The sequence below is a fragment of the Oncorhynchus gorbuscha genome, linkage group LG02 (assembly GCF_021184085.1).
Source record: "Oncorhynchus gorbuscha isolate QuinsamMale2020 ecotype Even-year linkage group LG02, OgorEven_v1.0, whole genome shotgun sequence".
NCBI classification, from domain to species: Eukaryota; Metazoa; Chordata; class Actinopteri; order Salmoniformes; family Salmonidae; genus Oncorhynchus; species Oncorhynchus gorbuscha.
The window spans coordinates 74,914,705-74,935,505 of NC_060174.1; the positions used below are offsets into that span (position 1 = coordinate 74,914,705).

General features: G+C 46.0%; 1 protein-coding gene across 1 annotated transcript in view; it reads right to left on the reverse strand.

Annotated features, from left to right (window-relative positions):
- Positions 1 to 13,323: 13,323 nt before the first annotated feature.
- Positions 13,324 to 20,801, reverse strand: part of LOC124009660 (neurite extension and migration factor-like) — a 34,482-nt gene continuing 27,004 nt past the window's right edge. The window contains exon 3 of the mRNA XM_046321688.1: positions 13,324 to 19,787. Coding sequence (XP_046177644.1) covers positions 15,793 to 19,787 — 3,995 coding nt within the window. The 3' untranslated portion in view covers positions 13,324 to 15,792. The remainder of the gene's footprint in view (positions 19,788 to 20,801) is intronic.

A 20,801-nucleotide genomic window follows, 5' to 3' on the forward strand; every position in this document is an offset into this window, starting at 1 on the left:
CATGTCTTTTTCGGATTCTTTCTTCTTATTAAAATGTGTATTGTCGGATCGCAACCAGCTGAAAGCTGCATACACCGCCACCTACTGTACTGGAGTGTGAGGCCGACCTCTTCTACCTCGATGAGGTTTACCGGTGGTTGTCATCCAATGTCATTGGTGCATTACTGCCACCAGCTGGACGGGGTATTGAATGAGAAAATTAAAAAACTGCGTGAACGGGGAAAAACGAGATAATATAAAATACCAAATTAGACACGTCAACTAACAAAACCCATCCTACTTCTTCAGTCACAGTCCACTCCAAAATGCATCCTTACACAGGCTCAGAGGTCTGTGATAAATCAAATCAAATTTTATTTGTCACATACACATGGTTAGCAGATGTTAATGCGAGTGTAGCGAAATGCTTGTGCTTCTAGTTCCGACAATGCAGTGATAACCAACAAGTAATCTAACTAACAATTCCAAAACTACTGTCTTATACACAGTGTAAGGGGATAAGGAACATGTACATAAGGATATATGAATGAGTGATGGTACAGAGCAGCATAAAGTAGATGGTATCGAGTACAGTATATACATATGAGATGAGTGTGTAGACAAAGTAAACAAAGTGGCATAGTTAAAGTGGCTAGTGATACATGTGTTACATAAGGATGCAGTCGATGTTGTAGAGTACAGTATATACATATGCATATGAGATGAATAATGTAGGGTAAGTAACATTATATAAGGTAGCATTGTTTAAAGTGGCTAGTGATATATTTACATCATTTCCCATCAATTCCCATGATTAAAATGGCTGGAGTTGGGTCAGTGTCAATGACAGTGTGTTGGCAGCAGCCACTCAATGTTAGTGGTGGCTATTTAACAGTCTGATGGCCTTGAGATGGAAGCTGTTTTTCAGTCTCTCGGTCCCAGCTTTGATGCACCTGTACTGACCTCGCCTTCTGGATGATAGCGGGGTGAACAGGCAGTGGTTCGGGTGGTTGATGTCCTTGATGATCTTTATGGCCTTCCTGTAACAACGGGTGGTGTAGGTGTCCTGGAGGGCAGGTAGTTTGCCCCCGGTGATGCGTTGTGCAGTCCTCACTACCCTCTGGAGAGCCTTACGGTTGAGGGCGGAGCAGTTGCCGTACCAGGCGGTGATACAGCCCGCCAGGATGCTCTCGATTGTGCATCTGTAGAAGTTTGTGAGTGCTTTTGGTGACAAGCCGAATTTCTTCAGCCTCCTGAGGTTGAATAGGCGCTGCTGCGCCTTCTTCACGACGCTGTCAGTGTGAGTGGACCAATTCAGTTTGTCTGTGATGTGTATGCCGAGGAACTTAAAACTAGCTACCCTCTCCACTACTGTTCCATCGATGTGGATAGGGGTGTTCCCTCTGCTGTTTCCTGAAGTCCACAATCATCTCCTTAGTTTTGTTGACGTTGAGTGTGAGGTTATTTTCCTGACACCACACTCCGAGGGCCCTCACCTCCTCCCTGTAGGCCGTCTCGTCGTTGTTGGTAATCAAGCCTACCACTGTTGTGTCGTCCGCAAACTTGATGATTGAGTTGGAGGCGTGCGTGGCCACGCAGTCGTGGGTGAACAGGGAGTACAGGAGAGGGCTCAGAACGCACCCTTGTGGGGCCCCGTGTTGAGGATCAGCGGGGAGGAGATGTTGTTGCCTACCCTCACCACCTGGGGGCGGCCCGTCAGGAAGTCCAGTACCCAGTTGCACAGGGCGGGGTCGAGACCCAGGGTCTCGAGCTTGATGACGAGCTTGGAGGGTACTATGGTGTTGAATGCCGAGCTGTAGTCGATGAACAGCATTCTCACATAGGTATTCCTCTTGTCCAGGTGGGTTAGGGCAGTGTGCAGTGTGGTTGAGATTGCATCGTCTGTGGACCTATTTGGGCGGTAAGCAAATTGGAGTGGGTCTAGGGTGTCAGGTAGGGTGGAGGTGATATGGTCCTTGACTAGTCTCTCAAAGCACTTCATGATGACGGAAGTGAGTGCTACGGGGCGGTAGTCGTTTAGCTCAGTTACCTTAGCTTTCTTGGGAACAGGAACAATGGTGGCCCTCTTGAAGCATGTGGGAACAGCAGACTGGTATAGGGATTGATTGAATATGTCCGTAAACACACCGGCCAGCTGGTCTGCGCATGCTCGGAGGGCGCGGCTGGGGATGCCGTCTGGGCCTGCAGCCTTGCGAGGGTTAACACGTTTAAATGTCTTACTCACCTCGGCTGCAGTGAAGGAGAGACTGCATGTTTCCGTTGCAGGCCGTGTCAGTGGCACTGTATTGTCCTCAAAGCGGGCAAAAAAGTTATTTAGTCTGCCTGGGAGCAAGACATCCTGGTCCGTGACTGGGCTGGATTTCATCTTGTAGTCCGTGATTGACTGTAGACCCTGCCACATGCCTCTTGTGTCTGAGCCATTGAATTGAGATTCCACTTTGTCTCTGATAGCGGAACATTTACCGACAGGATTTCTTGAATATTCTCGGCTATGAAATCCTGAAGACCCAAAAAAGGTACAGCTGCATTCACAATGATTCCAATTTTCTTTGACTTCTTCTCCACTTGTGCTGTACAGATTATGAACACTGCAGTAAATAATACAAAGTCCACTTTTTGAACATGTAGCATTTCACTATCCTTCGGTTCACTGGTCTTGTAGGCTCTACTAACATTGCTTCTTCCCCGCCACTCGTTCCTTCCAATCTTCTCACCGCCTCCAGATAGGAGACACACTGGACACTCCTTACCCTCGCCACCTCATTCTCACTCACCCTAACAAGACACCCCAGGAATTCAGGCACATGTTCACCTCCACAGTTGCAGAATTTCACTTCATGATACTCTTCCCTTCTGCACACACTTGACATGTGACACGTGACCAAATCTTTTACATTTATGACACTGACACTTGTGCACAAAAGCTCTTACAGGGTACCTTAGGAATCCTAACTTATATGAGAAGGGAGAGACTTTATCAAAGAACAGTAGCATGGATGAAATGAATTTCTTTTCTCCGTCCACCAACCAGCCAGTCGACGTGCACCAACCACTCCATTTACAGAACCAGTCAAATGTTTGGACACACATTTACTTATTCAAGGGATTTTCTTTATTTATTTATTTTTTTCCACAATGTAGAATAATAGTGAAGACATCAAAACTACGAAATAACACATATTGAATCATGTAGTCACCAAAAAAAGTGTTAAACAAATCTAAATATATTTTATATTTGAGATTCTTCAAAGTAGCCACCCTTTACCTTGATGACACCCTTGATAGGCGCACTGCTACAAAAAAAATCTATACAGGAAACATTCCACTCCGATATCTTTTTGAGTCTTAAAACAAGTTTCTTCTGATCCACACACACATAAAAAGTCCCCTTCTTGTGAATCTCACCCACACTTCCTCGAGAAGTTCAACGGAGTTCCCAGGTAGCATGGATTCAAAACGCTCACTCTGAGTAAAACAAATCAAGTGGCTTCCTGTTTTCCTCCACAGCTTTACTTCTCTTGTTTCCTTTTTTCTTTGCCACTGTAACCCTCTCATTCTCACCCTCTGTGCTATTATCTTCACCCGACTCACTAGCAGTTTCAAACCAAACCTCCATTTCTGCCATCTTCCCGCTTCCTATCGTGAGGCCGCCCTATCAATCTATTTATCTCATCTAGCCCTGTGTTTCCTCCTACTGTTCTGGAGTGTGAATTCATTACAGTCTGTGACACAAAAAGGGAAGGGGAAAAAGGACAGAGAAATGTGCCTTACCAGCTAACCCTACACCCATTAAAACCTCACCACTATTCCACTACTTGGCCCTATCGTGTTCAACGCACTGTGTTATCCCGGGGGGTCTACCCCGGGGGTTGGTGATAGAGGGGAGGTACATGCTGCGACGTTGGCTCCCTTTGCTGGGAGTACCCAGGCTGGGCACCCCGACGCTAATGGCACCAATTAGGGGTAATTAGGGGAGAGTGCCAACCAGCCGTGCAGGCCACATAAATGGAGCACCTTAGCGCAACACAAGAGAGGAAAAGAGAGAGGCAAGGGGTGAGCCTATAGGGGGAAATAAAACTCCCAGAGACACGGAGCTGAATATGAGAAGGGCCGAGCCAACCCTAAGTTATTATGTTGTTACATACTTTTTTTGTTGCCTAGTAAAGTTGTGTTTTCTGACTAGAACCTCCCTGTCCCTGTCTCTGTGTCCATCTCTGTACGCTCAACCTAACACTCCACAGTTTACCACATACGGTAGAGTACACAAGCATCTCAGTAGCTTTGGGTGCCGTGGGGTCGAGCATACGCAGATTACCATGGAGGAACTGGTGGCTCAGTTTATCCTCAACCAGCAGAAGCAACAGGCTCTCCAGGTTAGGTAATCCAGCTGAAAGGTGGTACGGCCCAGGAGTCTAGCCCGAATCATTTCCTGGTCAAGCTAACAGAGAAGGATGTATTTGTGCACCTTCGAGAGGGCGGCGCAGCGGGAAAGGTGGCACAGCCTTTTGGCACCCTACCTCTCCGGGAAGCCCCAGAAGTCCTACCTCGACTTGAATGCCAACCAGGCAGCGAATTATGAGGGACTCAAACGCAAGATCCTGAGCCGTTATGGATTCAGCCTCGCATGCCGTGTACAACTGGTCCACGACTGAGTGTGGCAAGCCGGGACACCTCGCATGGAGCTGCCCCGGTCGGGAGGAGCCATGCCTGCCGCATCCCCCAGTTCCAGGGTAACCTGGATGGCGAGTTACGTCACCTCCTGTTGGGCACACACCGAGACGGCCCCTGCGATGGTTCCAGTACGAATTGATGGTGTCAACACCAGTTCTCTGCTGGACTCCGGCAGCATGGTGACCCTGGCCCAACTGCAGGGGCTCACAGAAGAGGGGAAAGACGAACTGTGGGATGAAGAGATGACGGTCTCTTGTGTACATGGGGACAGGAAGAGGTACCCAACCGTGCTGGTATGGATAACCACCCCGAGGGGGGAGGACAGATGCGTTTGGGTTCCTAACCTGCCCATCTCCTCAGTAGAGATTGCCCGATCTTTCAGGCAGTGGGGAGGAGGGACCTGGGGAGGCGCGTGAGGAAAAAGGACTGTCACCTGCGCAACCCACGTCCTGCCGTATGAGGTGTCCACTGTCGGACCAGGAGGAGGGAGATGACCCTGTGCATGGAAACGAGCCATCGTCAGAGGAGGACCTCAGGCTCCCCTTTATGGAGGTGGAGGCACCAAATGGGCCGCCCGACAAGGGAATCCTCACGGGCCAGTTCGGGACGGCCCAGTTAGAGGACGCCAACCTCCAGAACGCGAGGGGCAGGTGATCGCGGTGAAAGGCGCGCTGTTACCTGGGGTAAGTGAGTGGCGCTACCCACACTTCGCCATCAAGCCTAATTTATTATATCAGATAGTAAAGCGCAATGGGGAGACAAAATAATTGTTCCTCATACCCAACCAGTATGTTAGTACAGTCTTGCAGCTCGCCCACACCCACCTGCTCGGGGCACACCTGGGGAAGGAGAAAACCAGTGAGCAGATTGGGAATCAATCCCACTGGCCCGGAGTCAAGCGCGCCATTGAGGACTACTGCCGTACCTGCCCAGAAGTGCCAGATCACAGCCCTGAGGGCATATTATAGAAACCCTTTGGTTCCCCTGCCCATTATAGAGGTGCCGTTTGAGCGGGTGGCGATGGATCTGGTGGGTCCGTTGGTGAAGAGCACGAGGGGACACAATTACATCCTGGTAATTGTGGATTATACCACCCGGTATCCAGAGGCGATCCCATTTTTTTTTTTTTTTTTATTTTTCCTTTATTCAACCAGGTAGGCTAGTTGAGAACAAGTTCTCATTTGCAACTGCGACCTGGCCAAGATAAAGCATAGCAATTCGACACATACAACAACACAGAATTACACATGGAATAAACAAAACATCATCAATAATACAGCAGAACAAAAGAAAACAAAATGTCTATATACATTGAGTGTAAATGAGGTAAAATAAGGGAGTTAAGACAATAAATAGGCCACGGTGGCGAAGTAATTACAATATAGCAATTGAAACACTGGAATGGTAGATGTGCAGAAGATGAATGTGCAAGTAGAGATACTGGGGTGCAAAGGAGCAAGATAAATAAATAAATACTGTATGGGGACGAGGTAGGTAGATAGATGGGCTGTTTACAGATGGGCTATGTACAGGTGCAGTGACCTGTGAGCTGCTCTGACAGCTGGTGTTTAAAGCTAGTGAGGGAGATATGAGTCTCCAACATCAGAGATTTTTGCAGTTCGTTCCAGTCGTTGGCAGCAGAGAACTGGAAGGAAAGACGACCAAAGGAGGAATTGGCTTTGGGGGTGACCAGTGAGATATACCTGCTGGAGCGCTACGAGTGGGTGCTGCTATGGTGAACAGTGAGCTGAGATAAGGCCGGCTTTACCTAGCAGAGACTTGTAGATAACCTGTAGCCAGTGGGATTGGCGAGGAGTATGAAGCGAGGGCCAACCAACGAGAGTGTACATGTCACAATGGTGGCTAGTGTATGGGGCTTTGGTGGCAAAATGGATGGCACTGTGATAGACTGCATCCAGTTTGTTGAGTAGAGTGTTGGAGGCTATTTTATGCTCCCGTTACGCACAATGACAGTGAAAGGTATTGCACGGGAGCTCTTCCATCTATTCAGTCGGGTGGATATTCCACGGGAAATCCTGACGGACCAGTGCACCACATTCATGTCTCGTGTAATGAAAGATGTCTGAATCAAACAGGTGAGGACTAGTGTGTACCATCCACAAAAGGATGGGCTAGTCAAAATATTCAATAAGACTAAATCAGATGCTGAAGAAGGTCATCGAGAGAGACGGGAGGAACTGGGACGAGCTGTTGCCCCACCTGATGTTCTCGGTGAGCGAGGTACCACAAGCGTCCACTGAGTTCTCCCTCTTTGAACTCTTGTATGGCCGTCGGCCCTGCGGACTGCTGGACCTAGCCAAGGAGGTCTGGGAGGACCAACAGAAGCCCCTTTACAGCATGGTGGAACACGTGGAGCAGATGACGGAGAGGATTAAGGTGATTTGGTCAGTGGTGAGGGAGCACATGGCCCTGGCGCAACACGCCTAGGAGCGTGTATACAACAGAGAGCAAATTCCTGGCTGCGTGGCCCTACGACATCGTTGAGCGGGTAGGCGACGTCCATTATAAGGTCCGCCAACCGTCAAAGTTTCCATGGGGGAAGACCACAGCCCGACCCAACGACAAGCTCTCTGGGAGTTGGTCCAGTGGAATACATCCGTGTTCTCCAAAGCGCCGGGGCACACCGATCTTGTGGAACATCATATACACACACGTCCGGGACAAAAAGTGTGTGAATGTCCATACTGCATACCAGAAGCCCGGAGGGCGGCAGTCTAGAGGGAAATGACGCCAATACTAGCGATGGGGGTACTGGAGGAGTACCAGAGTGAGTGGTCTAGCCCTATAGTGCTGGTACCAAAACCGGACGGAACTGTCTAATTCTGAAATGACTTCCGGGGCCTGAACGAGGTCAGTAAATTTGAAGCCTACCCCATGCCCCAGGTGGACGAACTGATCGACCACTAGAGGGGAAGGCGATATACAGTTGAAACCGGAAGTTTACATACACTTAGGTTGGAGTCATTAAAACTTGTTTTTCAACCACTCCATTCATTTCTTGTTAACAAACTATAGTTTTGGCAAGTCGATTAGGACATCTACTTTGTGCATGACAAAAGTAATTTTTCCAGCAATTATTTACAGACAGATTATTTCACTTATAATTCACTGTATCACAATTCCAGCGGGTCAGAAGTTTACATACACTAAGTTGACTGTGCCTTTAAACAGCTTATAAAATTCCAGAAAATTATGTCATGGCTTTAGAAGTTTCTGATAGGCTAATTGACATAATATGAGTCAATTGGGGGTGTACCTGTGGATGTATTTCAAAGCCTACCTTCAAACTCAGTGCCTCTTTGCTTGGCATTATGGGAAAATCAAAATAAATTGTAGGCCTCCACAAGTCTGGTTCATCCATGGGAGCATTTTCCAAACGCCTGAAGGTACCACGTTCATCTGTACAAACAATAGTACGCAAGTATAAACACCATGGGACCATGCAGCCGTCATACCGCTCAGGAAGGAGACGTGTTCTGTCTCCTAGAGATGAACGTACATTGGTGCGAAAAGTGCAAATCAATCCCAGAACAACAGCAAAGGTCCTTGCGAAGATGCTGGAGGAAACAGGTACAAAGTATCTATATCCACAGTAAAACGAGTCCTACATCGACATAACCTGAAAGGCCACTCAGCAAGGAAGAAGCCACTGCTCCAAACCGCCATAAAAAAGCCAGACGACGGTTTGCAACTGCACAATGGGACAAAGATCGTACTTTTTGGAGAAATGTAATTTGGTCTGATGAAACAACAATCGAATTGTTGGCCATAATGACCATCGTTATGTTTGGAGGAAGAAGGGGGAGGCTTGAACACCATCCCAACCATGCAGCACGGGGTGGCAGCATCATGTTGTGGGGGTGCTTTGCTGCAGGAGGGTCTGATGCACTTCACAAAATAGATGGCATCACGAGGATGGTAAATTATGTGGATATATTGAAGCAACATCTCAAGACATCAGTCAGGAAGTTAAAGCTTGGTTGCAAATGGGTCTTCCAAATGGACAATGACCCCAAGCATACTTCAAAGTTGTGTCAAAATGGCTTAAGGACAACAAAGTCAATGTTTTGGAGTGGTCATCACAAAGCCCTGACCTCAATCCCATAGAAAATGTGTGGGCAGAACTGAAAAAGCATGTGCGAACAAGGAGGCCTACAAACCTGACTCAATTACACCAGCTCTGTCAGGAGTGATGGGCCAAAATCCACCCAACTTATTGTGGGAAGCTTGTGGAGGGCTACCCAAAACGTTTGACCCAAGTTTTAAACAATTTAAAGGTAATGCTACCAAATACTCCCAGGAGAGGATGGCCTTCTCCACCTCAGGGGGGCTATACCACTACCGGGTTCTTCCTTTTGGGCTTCACAGGTCCCCAGCAACCTTCCAGTGACTCATGGACAGTGTCCTGCGCCCCCACACCGTGAGTACGCTGCTGCTAATTTGTATGATAGAATGGTGCACAGTGACAGTTGGGAGTCCCATCTCTGTAGGCTACAGGCGGTGGCAGATGTGCTAAGGGATGCGGGGCTGACCGCGAACCCCCATAAGTGCAAGCTGGGCTACGCCAAGGTGGAGTATGTGGGCTATCTGGAAATGTGAAGCCCCAAGAAGAAAAAAATGTGCCATTGGTAAATGGCCGGTCCCCCGAACCAATAGGCAGGGTGTAGGCAAGTTGTTCCTGGGGTTAGCAGGCTATTACAGTCTATTTGTATCTAACTTTGCCGCAATAGCTTCTCCCCACACAGACCTAGCGAAGGCACGCCTACCCCAGATGGTGCGATGGATGGAGGACACAGAGGCGGCATTCCAGGCCCTGTTTTCACCCGATACTCGCCACCCCGGACTTCTCAAAAAATCTCCTGGTCCACCCCGACGCGTCAGACACGGGTGGAGGCCGTCTTGTCCCTGGAGCAGGAAGGCGAGGAGCACTCCATGTATGAAGGCGAGGGAGAAGTACTCGATTGCCGAGAAGGTGAAGTGGGTGCTGGACACCCTCAAATATTACCTCCTTGGGAGGAATTTCACTTTGGTCAACATGCCCGACTCATGTGGATGGCAAGAGGTAAGAACACGAATGACCGCTTCACCCGCTGGTTCCTGTCCTCATAGCGATTCTCTTTCTCTGTTATCCACAGGTCGGGGGCCTGGCACGGCCATGCGGATGCCCTCTCCAGGAGGGACACAAACCTAGTCCTAAGCACGCGCAAACCTAGTCCTGAGCACTCCTCCGATCTGGTCAGGGGTGGGTTGGTATCCAGGGAGGTCTACCCCGGGGGTGGGTGATAGAGGGGAGAAACGTGCTGTGAGTACCCGGCTGGACACCCCGACGCTGATGGCACCAATTAGGGGTAATCACGGCTATAAAACCAACCTTACTGAAGCACATTGATAGTTATTCCTATCACTGTCTATTGGCCTCAGCCTACTCACAGGGGTCCTCTTAGGATCCCTCACCCTGGACCCATCTTCCTCTACTACTCTCTTCACTGTACTACTCTGATCCTGGCAACCTCAACTGCCTTTTTCTCTCACCGGACACTTCTGATCTCCAGCACCATGGGTACCCCTACAGTTAACACACACAATGCTTTGCACCAATACTACACATTCCTTTGACTCATGCCCACCTGCACACTTACCACATCTAGGAATATCCCTCCCTCACTGCTGCAACATGACCATAAGCTTGGCACCTAAAACACTATAATGGGTTTGAAACAAAATCTCTAACAGGATAACTGACACATCCTAGTTTGACTTTGTGGAGTAAAGACTGCATCAAAACTCAGCAGGACAGACAGTGTCGTCTCTGTTTCACCACACTCTCTACCAGGTCTGTCACTCACTCGTGTGTCAAATTTTTGGGCAAAACACATGCGCATACAATCTGACTGGATAGGAATGTTAGGGGCTTGTTCTCCGCTCTGGTTCAGTGGTGGGCGGTGATGGACAGTACAGTGTAGGCTAATGTCTACGGTAGTACATTGCAGGAAGAAATATAGATAGAAGCATTGTATTGGAGGCCAAACATTTGTTTCACCTGTCCTGATCAGTGTTGATGAAGACAAGGAGATAGACAACCCCTCTCAATGTGAAGCCCTTGGCCTAGTAGTGCATTGATCTGCATAGGCTAAAATATTGTCAGAAGCTGTCTACTAACTATATTGGCAAGAAATAAAAATGGTTTGCACCTTCATATATACTACAGTCATTGGTTTGCACATATATCCTCCATCCATGCATCCTAGTGGAAACTCCTATGTGTAAGTTTGTTTTTTTCCCTTGTAATTTTTCCACCCCTCCTTACCTTGAGGAAAAAGGGAGCCAACAACTAGTTGTGCAATGCACCCTGAACCCCCCCCCCCTACAAGTTACATTAATAAACAGTCTGTTGTGTTCCTCTCATTGGTAGACAACTACACATTCTTACTCCTCTCACTCGATCACTGAGCATTCTGACCTTGGTTTTGCCTGTTACCATAAATAATAGATAAACAACAGAGTATTTGACATTTGGTTAGATTTTTTGTTGTTGTTGCAGTCAACATTCACACACATTTCTATTTAGCTGTTATTCAATTCAAATGTATGCAGCAGTGGATGAGCAAGGTATATGAACATAGCTATTGTGCAATGTATAATCCATGCTAACCATATGTTACAGGGCCTAGCAATGTACCAGGATAGTCTGAACTAGTCCTCATAAAGAAAAAAAATTGAATGCTGCCATCTGCTGAGGGGAACGAAAAGTTTGACCGGTTTATCCAAGGCTTCTATAATCTAAAGTAAATATATTGTAGTCTCTCTAAACAAGTGCCTATTCATCAAAGCAATGTCTGAAAAAATATTTATACTGTATCAGTCAAAAGTTTGGACACACCTACTCATTCAAGGGTTTTTCTTTATTTAAAAAAAAACATTTCTACAATGTAGAATAATAGCAAAGACGTCAAAACTATGAAATAACACATATAGAATCATGTAGTAAGCAAAAAAGTGTTAAACAAACCAAAATGGATTTTATATTTGAGATTATTCAAAGTAGCCACCCTTTACCTTGATGACAGCTTTGCACACTCTTGGCATTCTCTCAACCAGCTTCATGAGCTAGTCACCTTGAACGCATTTCAATTAAGTTTAGGTGTGCCTTGTTTTTTTGTGGAATTTCTTTCCTTCTTAATGCGTTTGAGCCAATCAGTTGTGTTGTGACAAGGTAGGGGTGGTGTACAGAAGATAGCCCTATTTGGTAAAAGACCAAGTCCATATTATGGCAAGAACAGCTCAAAGCAAAGAGAAATGACAGTCCATCATTACTTTAAGACATGAAGGTCAGTCAATCCGGAAGATTTCAAACACTTTGACAGTTTCTTCAAGTGCAGTCGCAAAAACCATCAAGCGCTATGATGAAACTGGCTCTCATGAGGACCGCCACAGGAAAGGAAGACCCAGAGTTACCTCTGCTGCAGAGGATAAGTTCATTTAAGTTATCAGCCTCAGAAACTTGCAGCCCAAATAAATCCTTCACAGAGTTCAAGTAACAGACACATCTCAACATCAACTATTCAGAGGAGACTGGGTGAATCAGGCCTTCATGGTCGAATTGCTGCCAAAAAAACTGTACTAAATGACACCAATAAGAAGAAGAGACTTGCTTGGGCCAAGAAACACGAGCAATGGACATTAGACTGGTGGAAATCTGTCCTTTGGTCTGATGAATCCAAATTTGAGATTTTTGGTGCCAACTGCCGTGTCTTTGTGAGACGCAGAGTTGGTGAACGGACGATCTCTGCATGTGTGGTTTTCACCGTGAAGCATGAAGAAGGTGTAACAATGTGGGGGTGCTTTGCTGGTGACACTGTCTGTGAATTATTTAGAATTCAAGGCACACTTAACCAGCATGGCTACCACAGCATTCTGCAGCGATACACCATCCCATCTGGTTGCGCTTAGTGAGACTATAATTTGTTTTTCAACAGGACAATGACCCAACATACCTCCAGGCTGTGTAAGGGCTATTTGACCAAGAAGTAGAGTGATGGAGTGATGCATTAGATGACCTGGCCTCCACAATCACCCAACCTCAACCCAATTGAGATGGTTTGGGATGAGTTGGACCGCAGAGTGAAGGCAAAGCAGCTAAAAAGTGCTCAGCATATGTGGAAATTTCCTTCAAGACTGTTGGAAAAGCATTCCAGGTGATGCTGGTTTTAGAGAATGAGTATGCAAAGCTGTCATCAAGGCAAATGGTGGCTACTTTGAATAATCTAAAATCTTAAATCGATTTGGATTTGCTTAAAACGTTTTGGGTTACTACATTATTTAATATGTGTTATTTCATAGTGTTGATGTCTTCACTATCATTCTACAATGTAGAAAATAGTAAAAATAATAATAAAGAAAAATTATTGAATGAGTAGCTGTGTCCAAACTTTTGACTGTTACTGTATATGAAGTAACATATTTAGCATTTTGTGGAGTCAATCTATTTGCAGACAAACTATACAGACTACAAGTAAAATGTAATATCAACACTTTTTGAGGGTCTTTAAGATCCATGCAACATAAGGACTGTATACATTCTCAGAAAGATGTCAATACAGTCCACGGAGAGAAGAAAATGGAGACCTCATCTGAAAGCAGGAATCAAAACCTCATTTTTATTTTATATTTATTCCATAAACATTATTACAAAACTCAGCAAGTTACCAATATTACATTGTCACCATACAGGCTTGTTCACAAATATTTAAACCTTTGCAACAGTTACAACAAAACAAAATGATACTAGAATGATTTATAAAACAGCAATAAAATCACAAATATGTCTTTATTTCAGTTTTTCTTTTTCTTTTATCATACTTTTTACACAGTAGCACTACATTCCCACAACAAGATTGGTCTGATTACAAAACTTCCGACAAAATGTTACAGCCTTTTTTCCCAGTGTTTTCCCTCTCTCCTTTTATAATTTTTTTTGTCATGTTTGTTATTTTGGTTTTTAAAACCAAAGGCATGTCATTACACATCCCTTTCACTGCCTATAAAGGCGAAAAAAGGGTATCCACATTTACAAATACTTCACAGCACTTTCTAAGAAAAATATACACTTAGAAAATATTTTACAAATTGGCACACTGAAAAATATACAAGATTCATGGAGGATGTCAGGAGTTCTTGTGGAATCCCTCTGGCAACAACTCTGACAATATTTATAAAGCTCAATATTCTTTTCAACAAAAAATGGCAAAACACAATTCTAATTAATGTCAAAATCATGGCAGAATTACATCAAACATAACAGTATCTTATACATTCATAAATAGGGCACAGAGGATTTCTTCATCCTTTTTTCAGTTACCTGTAAGTTCATTTGCTTTCAATCACCTTTCACAGGCAGCTCAACAGTGGTACATCATATAAAACTTGTGTTGGAGAGGAAGTCAAATACATTCAATTAACAATGGGCAGGGATGATATAAGGCAGTCTACTCCACACCACCTGGTGGTGACACCTGTCCTGATCCCCAGTCTCAATGGCTAGCCTGGCAACTTGGAGAAGATGGAGGGGAAGGGGGGTTTCGAGAGACAAAAGGTCTTCACAATAAATATTCAATCTCTGATGGATAGTATCAATTCATGTAAATTGAAATAAATTGTAGAAATCTAATACAGAGCTCCATGTTTGTGCAGTGGTAGGTGAATCCATGAGATTACATGAGATTACATGAAGCAGTATACTAACCTTGAGTAGAGTACAAATTCAAACCTCAAGATTGAACTAACCTGTTAGAGCATAAAGATTTCTTATTGACACAGTGCTACTTTTTAGTTGCTGAAACAGCTTATGGCAGCTCTCCACAGGACCTATTTAATCCCCTTCTCTGTATCGCCATGCTGGCTGTTGATTTTGAGTTCAGATGGCAATCATTTCAAAGGAATGTATGAATGAAAAGACAGTCATTTGCATTTTGGTAAAAGGTGTATCACTGTCAGCTGCAGGTGCTTGGCAAACGGAATGAAGTGTAAGTTCTCTAGAATGTCGACCGGGCCACCGAAGTCCAGAACCCCCACCCCCCAACCCTAACAAAAAGAACATGAAACAGCCAATATACATATAGATAGAAAATGTTTATACAGATACTTGTTCAACGTTTGGCACATAATTCCATTTTTAACAATTATAATTATCGTCATATTCTGCAAATAGTGCATATGTCTCTGTACAATAGCATTAACAAATTGCAATTCTGGGTACTTACTCCACTTACCCTCCCACCTCCTCTCCCCAAACCATGGCAAAAAGCCAATGACAAATAATGCCATTTCAAGATATTAAGAAAATTAGGACAGTATGAGAAAGTCGTCTTATCATTAATACAAAAATGTCCCTTTTTTATTCTGAAAAGTCTGGTTCCCAGCAGAACAGCAATACAGTTCTCCTACACCAGTAAAACATCCACAAATGGAATGGCTGGGTGGTATCAGTAATGATAGGACACTTCTATTGTTCCCTCATGACTAACTCTACTCCACTCTCGCTTTGTACACTGAAGGCAACCATTGACTAAATGTAAGGACGGATAACTTTTGAACTGTTATTTTAAACATTTGTGGAGAGCCACAAACTGAATTTTGACAATGTTAAGGAGGGGCAATCTGTTCCGCTGAAATGGAGAATTGAAAAAACAAAGCAAACCATTAAGTATCACAAAAATGATTTTCAAAACAGTTTCAAGGCAATTTTTCTTATTATACAAAAGTCAAACTTAAAGTAACAAAAAAACAAAACAAACTAAAGACCAAGAAAGGTGAATCAAGCAGCAGTCCGAAACAAAAAGCAGCCACGGTAGTTCGAAATCACAGTCAAGCTGAAGACAATCAATCACACAATAGGTAGTTTCGCTGGAACAAATAAAAGCTCACATGCAAGTTGTTTCAGGGTAAAAGAAGGAGGTGGGGTAGTCAGGGTTAATGTCTTTGCCATGCAACACTTGGATTTAAGTCAAAAAGTGAGAGCAGTAAGGGAACCCAGGGAACTGAGCAAGAGGCGGGAGGAAATAGAGTGAGGGGGACGTATTTTGCAGCCACTGTTACAAAATATTACCTCAGTTTCTCATAAGAGGCCATCAGAGCTACGTTCTTGCTCGAGTCCCGCTTCCCTGTATTGTTTTCGTCTCCAGCAAATTTTGCACTGGTTTTGTGACGGTACATTTTCTTGTGTGCGGGCCCACAGATGCCAGGTATACCGAGGCTGGACTTGTTGAACATGTTGCAGTCTAGAGTGAGAGGGGGGAAGAAGGGGTTTGAAGGAATGAACTTGGATTGGTTTTTGGCTCCCCTGCCAGTTGCCTTCCTGCCCCTTCCTGCCCCAGGGGAGGTGGCATAACCACCCTTTTTCCTGGCGTCAGCTGTTGTGCCCGCCAGGATTTTGAGTGTCTTAGTTTTAAGGCTGTTGGCCTCTGGAGGCTGACAGAGTCCAGACATGGGGTCCCACAGTGGCTCGATGGACACCTTCATAAACCTCTCGACCTCTGCCATCCCAGAGACTATGTTGGACAGGATGTTGGAGGGCTCCTCAAACTCTCGCTGGTCGTCATCCACAGCACCGTTGTTGTTGTTTCCGCCGTCTACCCAGCCCCCACCGTGCTCCACCAGTAAAGGCCAGTCTTCTGACAGTCCAGCAAGACCTTCACTTTCTTCACCTTTCGCCTTTGCCTTTGCATCAAGCAGGGCTTTTAGCTTTTTGGATGAACGAGAATTCTGTCTAGGGGCTTTGTTCTTCTCTGTCTTGGGGGCCCTTGGAGTCTTGGTTTTCTGTTTACTGGTTGTTTTCCTTTTTGACTTGGGACCTTTAGTTCGGCCTCCAATAGATTCAGCCTGCTCATCAAAGACGTCCGTGCCATCAATCTTATCACCTAACCCTGTGCCATCATTGTCATTGAAAGTATGGAACTGGAACTGATGATTGGTTATCGCTCTGCCATCATGGTTTTGTGTTGGCAGGACATTACAGTCCCACTTAGTCCCATCAGGTGTAGCTGAGAGAGTCATGTCTCCTGTCTCTCCTTGAAACTCCCTGGCCTTTCCTAGGCTTTCCCTCATTTCTGGACCCATCACCTGTGGGGAGAGATTTGGTGTGTCGGGTGGCGACATCTCTGACAACGACGAGTGCCTGAACTTATCGGGGGTGAAGTTGGAGATGTCCAGTAGGTCTGTGGACTCCCTAAGGGGAGTGATTTCATCAGTACTTTGCTGGATCACCAGTTTGGGACTACAGTGGGCCAAGAAGTTCTCGTTCACATCCTCTTCACTCTCCTTCTCACAGGACTTGTGACTCATAGTGCTGTAGCTGCTAGAGGAGGCAGACAGTGAACCCATAGAGTCATAGCTGGCCAGCCTGCTGTTCTCTGTGTTTAGAGTGACTCTATGGAACTGAACCTGTTCCTCTTCAGCTGACCGGCTGGCCTGTAGGGTTGAGTCTGGTCCTGGTGGCTCTTCAGATAAATGTGCCTTATCATTCAGCAGTCTGTTGCCATCTACATTGACTTGACTATATTCTGACAAGGGCAAGTTGTTTGTCATTGGCAAAGGCATGGTGTTGGAAAAGCCAGCAGATTCAGGTGGAATGTCAGATGTAAATGGTAGCTGTTCACCTCCAGACTGCCATGATATGTGAGTGAAGTTTGGCTCCATCTGATTGGAGTTAGAGGGGGATAGTTGGAGCTCGGACTCTGAGGGAGGAGATAGAACACAGCTCTGGGCCAGCTGTAGGTTAGTGAATGGATTCTCTTCCTGGTAGAGCCCATGGGGAAACTGTTGTCGGGGATTCTGCTGCTGCTGCTGCTGGGAGTAATATGACAGTCCAGTGTTACTGGATGAGTCAGAGGCATCTAGTAATGTCTGTAGGTAGCCTCCGGGGATGACAGGCAGACCACTATTCACATTTACAGGATGGGTCATTGTGCTGGAAGAGGAGCAGGGGGCTGGTGTAAAAGTAGACTTTTCAGTGGGGTCGACACTGACAGTGGAGTCATCACAAAGCTGGGGGCTGCCTGCTTTAGAGTAAACTATGTCAGGGTGCTGACTTGGGGATAGTGGGCCAACCTCTTGTAGGTGTACCACAGTTTTACCATCCTCCTGCTGAGCCTCTGTCATTTTTTTCGACTTCAGTCTGGCCTCGCTTTTAAATTTCCTTATTTTCAAAATCTTATTTCCAAGTCTTTTCCCCTCCCTCTCTAGCGATCTGCTTTTTCCTGTCACACTGCCTTGGTCTAATCTAGCAGCACAGTCGGAGGTTGTTGTTGTTATTGATGCCATATCTGTACAGGCAGCCTGATCCTCAGCTGCTCGCACCTCTTGCTTGTGATCGGCGTGGTTTGGCGAGAGCACTACAGTGTGAATTCTTTGAATCCGGACTCTATTTGCAATCCTGTATTTTCGTTTTGTCAGGCTAGAATTAAGGGAACGCCTGCAGCCATTCGGAAATGTGTTTTTATCACCAGCAGCCAGCCTGCGCTGCTCCTGCATTTCCTGGCGCCTCTTTTGCCAGTAGTCTTTCAGAGGGGCCATTCTCTGGTACTTATGAACTAAGTCCTTACTTAAGCTTACTGTTGTCTCTGATGTGTCAATTTTTCCCAGCTTTACTAACATGTGCTTCTCCCCTTTAAATCGGTTTATGATGATGTATTTGATTATCACCGGAGGCTCTTTTCGTGAGGATTTTCTCCTCTTCTTTGGACACCAGTCGTCATCCTCCTCTTTTTTTGGACCCACCGTCTGCTTCTCTTTTTTCTCCGTGTTCTTCTCGCTCTCGATAGAATCCACGTCGTACAGATAGTCGTCGCTGTATCTGACTTTCCTCTTGGACCTCAGCCCATAGCTCAGCTGGCTGGAGGAGCTGGAGTTCTCCCTGGAGAGGAAGCAGTATTTCCGTTTGGTCTGGCAGGTGTCAAGTGAGGATCCAGTACAGGAGCTGTCATCGCTGTACTCTCCAGAGTCCTCTGTGGAGTTGTTGAAGTCAAACAGGTAGCTGCTCTCTGGACTGACACTCGGCATCACTTCAGCAGAGCTGCTGCTGTTGTTTTTGTCAACCTTTTCTCCAGCCGCCCAGACTTCGACCTTCTCTCCATTCACCTGCGGCACTTCAGCTTCCTTCTTCACTGCTCCCTCTCCCTCCTTTTTGGCGACGACACTTGGGAAGAAGTTGAACTGGGTTTCCTCCTGAATGGTGTTGGTCTTCTCTCGGACGTTGTCCTGGAAGGACTCGTAGCGGATCTTCAGCGAGCACACGTCGCTGCCCAGGGTGGAGTCCTCATCATCAAACATATAGTTGTCTACGTCCTCTTCTGAGAAGAGGTTTACAGAGAGCTCGTTCTTAGAGCAGAGGTCCAGCAGCTCGATCTTACTCTCGCTGATAAAGGACTCAAAGCAGCCCCAGTCCTGGCTGGAGTTAGCCAGCAGAGCCTCCTCACCGTTGCACTTGTCCAGGAGCAGGCCTTCGTAGATACTCTTTGACGTGGCATCCTCCGAGTCACTGTCCTCTGCTGACTTCTCCTCATCTGTCTTCTCCACCGCTCTAACCTTGTGCTCTGGGTAGCTGAGGAGCTGGTCTGAGAGTAGCTGATCCCCGTAGCGGATACCAGAACTCATGCACTGCATGGCCATGTCAGGACAGGAGACAGGACAGGGGTCGTAGTCCCGGCCCAGGTCCAGCCCTGGCTCAGGCTCTGTAGCGTCCTTGCTCTCGATGAAGCAGCCCAGGCAGGTGCGGCTCTGTGGCATAAGGCAGTCCCCCCCAGACAGGGCCGAGACACTCCCTGTCTCCATCATGGTGAAGGCAGCCTTGTCACTACAGTCCTCTGGAAGAGCCCAGTGACTCACCAACTTGGTGGAGCAAGAGGAGGTGAGGGAGATGGTGTGAGTGGAGGAGGAGTCATCAGCAGTAGTGGTGCTGGGCTCAGGGGTCTCTGTTGGGCTGAGAGGTGAGGATGGGCTAAGTGAGGTCCTCTCACTCTCAGGGCCTCCTTTTGGTAGATTGGCTTTAGGAGGGGTGCCGGGACTGTCTAGCTTCAAAGAACTGTCCTGGTTGTGTGATTCTGTAGAGCGGAACAAAGAGATAGTATCAGATATCAACTAATTCCCTTGTGAACTCACTGATGCACAATGTGAGAGTACTTTAACATACTGTATTTCCTATATAAGATGACATTTTAATATACTATACTATTTCCTTTCTTTAATTATCTTTCATTTTCAGCTCAATGTACACCGTGTACAAAACATTAGGAACACCTCCCTAATATTGAGTTGCACCCCCTATTGCCATCAGAACAGCCTCGATTCGTCGAGGCATGGGTTCTACAAGGTGTCGAAAGCATTCCACAGGGTCGCTGGCCCATGTTGACTCCAATGCTTCCAACAGTTGTGTCAAGTTGGCTGGATGTCCTTTGGGTGGTGGACCATTCTTGATACACACAGGAAACTGTTGAGCGTGAAAAACCCAGGAGTGTTGCAGTTCTTAACTCAAACCGGCACAACTGGCATCTACAACCATACCCCTTTCAAAGGCACTTCAATATTTTGTCTTGCCCTCAATGGCACACATACACAATCCATGTCTCACTTGTCTCAAGGCTTAAAAATCCCTCTTTAACCTGTCTCCTCCCCTTCATCTACAATGATTGAAGTGGATTTAGCAAGTGACATCAATAAGGGATCATAGTTTTCCCCTGGATTCATCTGGTCAGTCATGGAAAGAACAGGTGTTCCTAATGTTTTGTGCACTCAGTGTATGTTCCTAGCCTCTCTTTCATCTGGTAAAATGCACAGGTCATGTTTTTTTCAAACAGGCTGCACACAGTAATAGTTTTGTACAAAGACGAGGCATATTAGAGTTCATTCAAGCTGAAAAGGGGAATTCAGCTTTTTCTTGAGAAAAATGAAATGTTCATCATTAATCATCATCATTGAGTTTCTTGTGCTCTATAATTTGTGATAAGAATGCAATGAGAATAAAATAAAAGCCATAATAGAAAGTAATCATGGGACAAATTTTGTGGAAATATAGAAATCATTAGCCTTTATTTTCAATCTTAAATAAGGCCTCTGCC